Source organism: Hyla sarda, unplaced genomic scaffold, assembly GCF_029499605.1.
Source record: "Hyla sarda isolate aHylSar1 unplaced genomic scaffold, aHylSar1.hap1 scaffold_3556, whole genome shotgun sequence".
Lineage (NCBI taxonomy): Eukaryota > Metazoa > Chordata > Amphibia > Anura > Hylidae > Hyla > Hyla sarda.
Genome location: NW_026610324.1, coordinates 2,498 through 11,794, shown reverse-complemented (window position 1 = coordinate 11,794; position 9,297 = coordinate 2,498). Strand labels below are relative to the sequence as shown.

At 44.0% G+C, this 9,297-nt stretch overlaps 1 protein-coding gene across 1 annotated transcript; it reads left to right on the top strand.

Annotated features, from left to right (window-relative positions):
* The first annotated feature begins 402 nt into the window (after window positions 1-402).
* Window positions 403-8,126, top strand: LOC130331741 (ATP-binding cassette sub-family A member 10-like). Its single transcript, XM_056553710.1, has 5 exons — window positions 403-572; window positions 1,984-2,149; window positions 2,501-2,559; window positions 6,792-6,902; window positions 7,836-8,126. Exons 1-5 carry the CDS (start codon window positions 404-406, stop codon window positions 8,066-8,068), a joined length of 738 nt encoding a protein of 245 aa, XP_056409685.1. The 5' UTR covers window position 403; the 3' UTR covers window positions 8,069-8,126.
* Window positions 8,127-9,297: the final 1,171 nt, after the last annotated feature.

The window sequence follows — 9,297 nt, the reverse complement described above, 5'->3', positions numbered from 1 at the left end:
TGGTACAGTAGATGAGGGTAGTCTGGCTCCTACTATTAGTGTAGTATCTCCATCTGGTACAGTACATGAGGGTAGTCTGGCTGGTACTGTACATGAGGGTTGTCTGGCTCCTACTATTAGTGTGGTATCTCCAGCTGGTACAGTACATGAGGGTAGTCTGGCTGGTACTGTACATGAGGGTTGTCTGGCTCCTACTATTAGCGTGGTATCTCCAGATGGTACTGTACATGAGGTTAGTCTGGCTGGTACTATTAGTGTTGACAGTGCAGTGTATCTGGCACTATGTTAGGATGCCCTTTTGCTGGCACTGATGCCGGTATGTGGTCAGTACCTTCGGCAGAGAATCCATTTTGCTGCCAGAAACACTGCACCTACAGTCTTCATAGACACTGCATCCTTACACATGGTTTCCTTCTGGTTACAGAGTGTACACATGGAGATGGACCTCCAGGGCGTCTTCTTCTCAGACCTCACTGGAGACTCCTGCCATGTCCTTGGCAGCTACATCGGCCTTCTGCTGGACTCCATCCTCTACTTCCTCCTCACATTGTACTTTGACAAGATTCTAGCAGGTAAACTTGTCCTCTACTGTAAAAATTCTATTATTCCAGACACTGGAAATTCCTGTCAATTCGGCGTCTGATATAAACAGTCGAAACGCTAATATAAAAAGGATCTTGTGTCCACATGTGGCAGCAGGAGACGGCCTGTGACAATCCTTGTTTCAGTCATTAAAAACCCCAATATTCCAAAAAGACCTGAAATCTGACATCTTGTTTCCTCAAGTGTAGGATTATTTAAACCTATGTAAATCAGGCTTTACCACATTTCTTCTAACATGACGAGGCATATGTAATGTCCCGGTACCAATGGTTTAGCTACTATCTGCAAACAGCTGTTGTGAGAATGAGGTTTTTGAATATTGCTTAAATGTGTATGAATTAATGGAGGTTTATTTGCAAAAGTATGTATGTGCATTGCAGCATGTCCATTGCATACACTGAGGTATTCAGAGTGTAAAGGGTTAACATTTGTACTTAGCTGTATATCAGCTGAATGTTGCCTTGGTCACATGATTCTTCCAAAGAATGGTTGTGGGTGAAGTCCCTTGTCCAATCTCTCTGTTCCAGGAGAAGGGGAGGACCCAAACCTGTTAGGCAGTAGTGGTTGCCTGGCTCTTGCCAGTGCCACATGTGTCATAGCTCTGCTATTTCTAGGCATACCTACACCTAAGCCACATGTGTCTTATCCAGGTGAAATCCTGGTTTAGAATCAAGTCACTGCTCCTGTTCACACTGTAAGGATAAAGTGATCAAGTTCTTCATCTCCAAGAAGGAGTTTTCTTTGTCTTCATCAGAGAGAATAAGGCTGAACAAGGATCTCTCTGCAATACACTGATCTGTTCAGTGGACTACGATCAGAGCTAGTGTTTGGCTGCCACGTGATTAAAGTGTTCCTGCCCACATAACTCTAGTTATCATGTCACAAGAGCAGATAGTCCTGTGAGTACATAATGCACCACAGTAAGCCAACCTGGGAAGATGTTCAACAGTAGTTTCAGTAAATTGAACTGTGAACATAAACATCTGTCTACAATCTGTCTACAAGTTCTTGAATTTGTTACACATAAGCATAGTGTCCAGAGGTCTCATTCCTGCACTTTGTACTATGGGAACAACTCTAATGACAAAAAGATAACTGGGTTCACAGGGAACATGGGGTTAGCTATACCACCCTGCCACATGACAAATCATCAGTACTATTACTCTCAGCATATCCCTCGTCATCTCCATGACCACCACACATGCACAGCACATTATACAGACTCTGTCGGGCTCTTTATTGTAGGTAATACAGACAGAATACTGAGGCCTGTGGACATGCAGGAGAAAGACTTTGTTGGCTTTGGCTAGCCTTGTAGCAGCAATGATAACTGGAGCTAAACTCTTGATATATATAACCAATGTTTTCTTGTTCCACTAGATAAATATGGCATGAAGTTCGAGCCGTACTTCTTCCTCTGCCGCTCTTACTGGTCAAAAACGAAAATGACCCCAATACCACTGGACACGTTAGAAAGAGAAAGGGCAGACACTGAAGATTATGTCGAAAAAGTTCCGGTTGAACTCATAGGAAAAGAGGCAATCAGGTATCTTCCAGCAGGTGGAGGTGACTTCTAGTAGGTGCAGATCTACTAAAATGCTACAGTATAGGACGGCTTAACCTTCTGCTGGTATCCCAATATATACTGGTCACAGAGACCATAAATAAGAAGGGAATGGGGCCAAGCTCTGACTGTTCAAACTAGGGAAATGTTCTGCTATGTACTCATACTGCTCATTGTCTCGTACTGCTCATTGTCTCGTACTGCTCATTGTCTCGTACTGCTCATTGTCTCGTATTGCTCATTGTCTCGTATTGCTCATTGTCTCGTACTGCTCATTGTCTCGTACTGCTCATTGTCTCATATTGCTCATTGTCTCCTTGTCACTTCATGTAGGCTTTATAAAATTAAGAAAATCTACAGTGGCAAAGACAAGAAGACGGAAGCTTTAAGAGGTAAGAAGCTTTTCAAGCAGCAACATTTAGTAACTTACTACTTTATTAGCTTTTGTTCTGCTCATTTGCGTTGTAGGCTTCATAAACAGACTGACTTTTCTGTGCACAGACTTCGTTTCAGACTGATTCTCCTGTGCACAGACTTCCTGTCAGACTGATTCTCCTGTGCACTGACTTCCTGTAAGACTGATTCTCCTGTGAACAGACTTCCTGTCAGACTGATTCTCCTGTGCAATGACTTCCTGTCAGACTGATTCTCCTGTGCACAGACTTCCTGTCAGACTGATTCTCCTGTGCACTGACTTCCTGTAAGACTGATTCTCCTGTGCACAGACTTCCTGTCAGACTGATTCTCCTGTGCAATGACTTCCTGTCAGACTGATTCTCCTGTACACAGGCTTCCTGTCAGACTGATTCTCCGATGCACGGACTTCCTGTCAGACTGATTCTCCGATGCACGGACTTCCTGTCAGACTGATTCTTCTGTGAACAGACTTCCTGTCAGACTGATTCTCCTGTGCACAGACTTCCTGTCAGACTGATTCCCCTGAGCACAGACTTCCTGTCAGACTGATTCTCCTGTGCACAGACTTCCTGTCAGACTGATTCTCCTGTGCACAGACTTCCTGTCAGACTGATTCTCCTGTGCACAGACTTCCTGTCAGACTAATTCTCCTGTGCACAGACTTCCTGTCAGACTAATTCTCCTGTGCACAGACTTCCTGTCAGACTGATTCTCCTGTGCACAGACTTCCTGTCAGACTAATTCTCCTGTGCAAAGACTTCCTGTCAGACTGATTCTCCTGTGCACGGACTTCCTGTCAGACTGATTCCCTTGTGCACGGACTTCCTGTCAGACTGATTCTCCTGTGCACTGACTTCCTGTCAGACTGATTCTCCTGTGCACTGACTTCCTATCAGACTGATTCTCCGATGCACGGACTTCCTGTCAGACTGATTCCCCTGTGCACGGACTTCCTGTCAGACTGATTCCCCTGTGCACAGGCTTCCTGTCAGACTGATTCTCCTGTGCACTGACTTCCTGTCAGACTTATTCCCCTGTGCACAGACTTCCTGTCAGACTGATTCTCCTGTGCACAGACTTCCTGTCAGACTGATTCTCCTGTGCACGGACTTCCTTTCAGACTGATTCTCCTGTGCACTGACTTCCTTTCAGACTGATTCTTCTGTGCCCTGACTTCCTGTCAGACTGTTTCTCCTGTGCACGGACTTCCTGTCAGACTGATTCTCCTGTGCACGGACTTCCTGTCAGACTGATCCTCCTGTGCACAGACTTCCTGTCAGACTGATTCTCCTGTGCACGGACTTCCTGTCAGACTGATTCTCCTGTGCACGGATTTCCTTTCAGACTGATTCTCCTGTGCACTGACTTCCTGTCAGACTGATTCTCCTGTGCACGGACTTCCTTTCAGACTGATTCTCCTGGGCACTGACTTCCTGTCAGACTGATTCTCCTGTGCACTGACTTCCTGTCAGACTGATTCTCCTGTGCACAGACTTCCTGTCAGACTGATTATCAGATGCATGGACTTCCTGTCAGAATGATTCTCCTGTGCACAGACTTCCTGTCAGACTGATTCTCCTGTGCACAGACTTCCTGTCAGACTGATTCTCCGATGCACGGACTTCCTGTCAGACTGATTCCCCTGAGCACAGACTTCCTGTCAGACTGATTCTCCTGTGCACAGACTTCCTGTCAGACTGATTCTCCTGTGCACAGACTTCCTGTCAGACTGATTCTCCTGTGCACAGACTTCCTGTCAGACTAATTCTCCTGTGCACAGACTTCCTGTCAGACTAATTCTCCTGTGCACAGACTTCCTGTCAGACTGATTCTCCTGTGCACAGACTTCCTGTCAGACTAATTCTCCTGTGCAAAGACTTCCTGTCAGACTGATTCTCCTGTGCACGGACTTCCTGTCAGACTGATTCCCTTGTGCACGGACTTCCTGTCAGACTGATTCTCCTGTGCACAGACTTCCTGTCAGACTGATTCCCCTGTGCACAGACTTCCTATCAGACTGATTCTCCGATGCACGGACTTCCTGTCAGACTGATTCCCCTGTGCACAGGCTTCCTGTCAGACTGATTCTCCTGTGCACTGACTTCCTGTCAGACTTATTCCCCTGTGCACAGACTTCCTGTCAGACTGATTCTCCTGTGCACAGACTTCCTGTCAGACTGATTCTCTTGTGCACAGACTTCCTGTCAGACTAATTCTCCTGTGCACAGACTTCCTGTCAGACTGACTCTCCTGTGCACGGACTTCCTGTCAGACTAATTCTCCTGTGCACAGACTTCCTGTCAGACTGATTCCCCTGTGCACGGACTTCCTATCAGACTGATTCTTCTGTGCACGGACTTCCTGTCAGACTGATTCTCCTGTGCACGGACTTCCTGTCAGACTGATTCTCCTGTGCACGGACTTCCTGTCAGACTGATTCTCCTGTGCACAGACTTCCTGTCAGACTGATTCCCCTGTGCACAGACTTCCTGTCAGACTGATTCTCCGATGCACGGACTTCCTGTCAGACTGATTCCCCTGTGCACAGACTTCCTGTCAGACTGATTCTCCTGTGCACTGACTTCCTGTCAGACTTATTCCCCTGTGCACAGACTTCCTGTCAGACTGATTCTCCTGTGCACAGACTTCCTGTCAGACTGATTCTCCTGTGCACAGACTTCCTGTCAGACTAATTCTCCTGTGCACAGACTTCCTGTCAGACTGATTCTCCTGTGCACAGACTTCCTGTCAGACTGATTCTCCTGTGCACAGACTTCCTGTCAGACTGATTCTCGTGTGCACGGACTTCCTGTCAGACTGATTCTCCTGTGCACGGACTTCCTGTAAGACTGATTCTCCTGTGCACAGACTTCCTGTCAGACTGATTCCCCTGTGCACAGACTTCCTGTCAGACTGATTCTCCTGTGCAAGGACTTCCTGTCAGACTGATTCTCCTGTGCACAGACTTCCTGTCAGACTGATTCTCCTGTGCACAGACTTCCTGTCAGACTGATTCTCCTGTGCACAGACTTCCTGTCAGACTAATTCTCCTGTGCACAGACTTCCTGTCGGACTGATTCTCCTGTGCACAGACTTCCTGTCAGACTGATTCTCCTGTGCACTGACTTCCTGTAAGACTGATTCCCCTGTGCACGGACTTCCTGTCAGACTGATTCTCCTGTGCACAGACTTCCTGTCAGACTGATTCTCCTGTGCACGGACTTCCTGTCAGACTAATTCTCCTGTGCACAGACTTCCTGTCAGACTGATTCTCCTGTGCACGGACTTCCTGTCAGACTAATTCTCCTGTGCACAGACTTCCTGTCAGACTGATTCCCCTGTGCACGGACTTCCTGTCAGACTGATTCTCCGATGCACAGACTTCCTGTCAGACTGATTTACCTGTACACGGACTTCCTGTCAGACTGATTCTCCTTTGCACGGACTTCCTGTCAGACTGATTTACCTGTACACGGACTTCCTGTCAGACTAATTCTCCTGTGCACAGACTTCCTGTCAGACTAATTCTCCTGTGCACAGACTTCCTGTCAGACTAATTCTCCTGTGCACAGACTTCCTGTCAGACTGATTCTCCTGTGCACTGACTTCCTGTCAGACTGATTCTCCTGTGCACAGACTTCCTGTCAGACTGATTCTCCTGTGCACTGACTTCCTGTCAGACTGATTCTCCTGTGCACGGACTTCCTGTCAGACTGATTCTCCTGTGCACTGACTTCCTGTCAGACTGATTCTCCTGTGCACGGACTTCCTGTCAGACTGATTCTCCTGTGCACAGACTTCCTGTCAGACTGATTCTCCTGTGCACGGACTTCCTGTCAGACTGATTCTCGTGTGCACAGACTTCCTGTCAGACTGATTCTCCTGTGCACAGACTTCCTGTCAGACTGATTCTCCTGTGCAGACTTCCTGTCAGACTGATTCTCCTGTGCACTGACTTCCTGTCAGACTGATTCCCCTGTGCACGGACTTCCTGTCAGATTAATTCTATTGCATGGAGATAACAAGACAACAAGTGCATGCATAGGTAGCTGTTGGTTCTACCCCAGCAAAACCAAAGCAGGCACAAAGGAGGTCACATGACAGAATATCCTGATTTTTAGAACCAGTGCCCTTTACCAATGAGTACCAGGGAGCAGAGGTTTGGTTTATACAAGGTTGATCATAAAATGTCTGGTCTTATTCACAGATCTGGATTTGGACATATATAAAGGACAAATTACGGCACTACTTGGTCACAGTGGAGCTGGGAAGACGACATTGCTGAATATACTGAGCGGAATGAGCAGAATGTCTGGGGGTGAGAAAGGCTTCTCTTTACACTTACCTGACCACAGCCAGGAGAAAATAAAAAGGATTCCCAGGATGGCTTCTTTATAGTAAGAGCAGTAAACCTTATCCACAAGCTACAGACAGGATATTTTGTTCTTTGGTATGGTGAAGCAATATCTTAAAGGGGTACTCCCATGAAACAAACTTGGTAAAATCATGTGTGTACTGACAAATATGCTGCAAAATGACTCCATCCCTGGAATGGTCTCCTCTGATCACTTTCTGGCTTCCTCTCTGAATTGTGACCCAGAGCACACACTTTCCCACAATCTCGTTTCTTACACACACAGTAGAGAGGAGTGAGCAATATGCAACTGAACTGAGCATGTGCGACCGTCTGTCTAGACCAGTGTTTCCCAGCCAGGGTGCCTCCAGTTGTTGCAAAACTACAATTCCCAGCATGCCTGGACAGCCTTTGGCTGTCCAGGCATGCTGGGAGTTGTAGTTTTGCAGCATCTGGAGGCACCCTGGTTGGGAAACACTGGTCTAGAGGCCATAAGATGGTCGTAACCAAGGGCAAGAGGGCAAAACAAAGAAGGCACATGGGGATTAGGAAGTAGCTATCTCCCAAACAGGACATTTTCAGGTTGTACATTGAAAATATGTTAAATTTGACATAATGCATTGGTTTAGACCTATTTATCTTTAAGGCAAGAACACCATTTACTGCATTTAGGGAAATTAGTGATAACTAAAAAAGTCCTTTATTTCGGATAAATTGGGGGTTGTAACCCAACTTTCTCAGGGGACACATCACCACCTAACAAAGCACATTTGCTACTAAGGAAGCTGGGACAGTGACAAAGCCGACCATAGCTGTAAGGAGATTGTTACTTACCGTGGGACCTTCTAATAGGGGCCATTAGTTTCCACTGGATGTGTTTCTTCTTCTGTTACACAGGCTCGGCCTCCATCTACAACCATCAGCATTCAGACATTCACAACCTGCAGGAGATACAGAGGAGAATCGGGTTTTGTCCGCAGTTTGATGTCAAGTTTGATCATTTAACCGTGAGAGAAAATCTGGAAGTGTTCTGCAGGATCAAGGGGATCGCTCCGGGAGAAGTGATGTCAGAGGTAAAGTCTATACATATATGTGTGATGTGTATATATAGTCAGAGAATATATGTGTGATGTGTATATATAGTCAGAGAATATAGGTGTGATGTGTATATATAGTCAGAGAATATATGTGATGTATATATAGTCAGAGAATATATGTGTGATGTATATACAGAGAATATATGTGTGATGTGTATATAGTCAGAGAATATAGGTGTGATGTATTTATAGTCAGAGAATATAGGTGTGATGTATATATAGAGAATATAGGTGTGATGTATATATATAGTCAGAGAATATATGTGTGATGTATATATAGTCAGAGAATATATGTGTGATGTATATATAGAGAATATAGGTGTGATGTATATATAGAGAATATAGGTGTGATGTATATATATATAGTCAGAGAATATATGTGTGATGTGTATATATAGTCAGAGAATATAGGTGTGATGTATATATAGTCAGAGAATATAGGTGTGATGTATATATATAGTCAGAGAATATAGGTGTGATGTATATATAGAGAATATTTGTGTGATGTATATATAGAGAATATAGGTGTGATGTGTATATAGTCAGAGAATATATGTGTGATGTATATATAGTCAGAGAATATATGTGTGATGTATATATAGAGAATATAGGTGTGATGTATATATAGTCAGAGAATATATGTGTGATGTATATATAGTCAGAGAATATATGTGTGATGTATATATAGTCAGAGAATATATGTGTGATGTATATATAGTCAGAGAATATATGTGTGATGTATATATAGTCAGAGAATATATGTGTGATGTATATATAGTCAGAGAATATATGTGTGATGTATATATAGAGAATATAGGTGTGATGTATATATAGTCAGAGAATATATGTGTGATGTATATATAGAGAATATAGGTGTGATGTATATATAGTCAGAGAATATATGTGTGATGTATATATATAGAGAATATACGTGTGATGTATATATAGAGAATATATGTGTGATGTATATATAGTCAGAGAATATATGTGTGATGTATATATAGAGAATATAGGTGTGATGTATATATATAGTCAGAGAATATATGTGTGATGTATATATAGTCAGAGAATATAGGTGTGATGTATATATAGTCAGAGAATATATGTGTGATGTATATATAGTCAGAGAATATATGTGTGATGTATATATAGTCAGAGAATATAGGTGTGATGTATATATAGAGAATATAGGTGTGATGTATATATATAGTCAGAGAATATATGTGTGATGTGTATATATAGTCAGAGAATATAGGTGTGAT

Excerpts from the sequence above, each read along its gene's own strand:
- LOC130331741 (XM_056553710.1), top strand. The coding sequence starts at position 404 with ATGGTTTCCTTCTGGTTACAGAGTGTACACATGGAGATGGACCTCCAG. Across the intron at positions 573-1,983 it reads CTTTGACAAGATTCTAGCAG|ATAAATATGGCATGAAGTTC; the intron begins GTAAACTTGTCC and ends TTGTTCCACTAG. Across the intron at positions 6,903-7,835 it reads AATGAGCAGAATGTCTGGGG|GCTCGGCCTCCATCTACAAC; the intron begins GTGAGAAAGGCT and ends TCTGTTACACAG.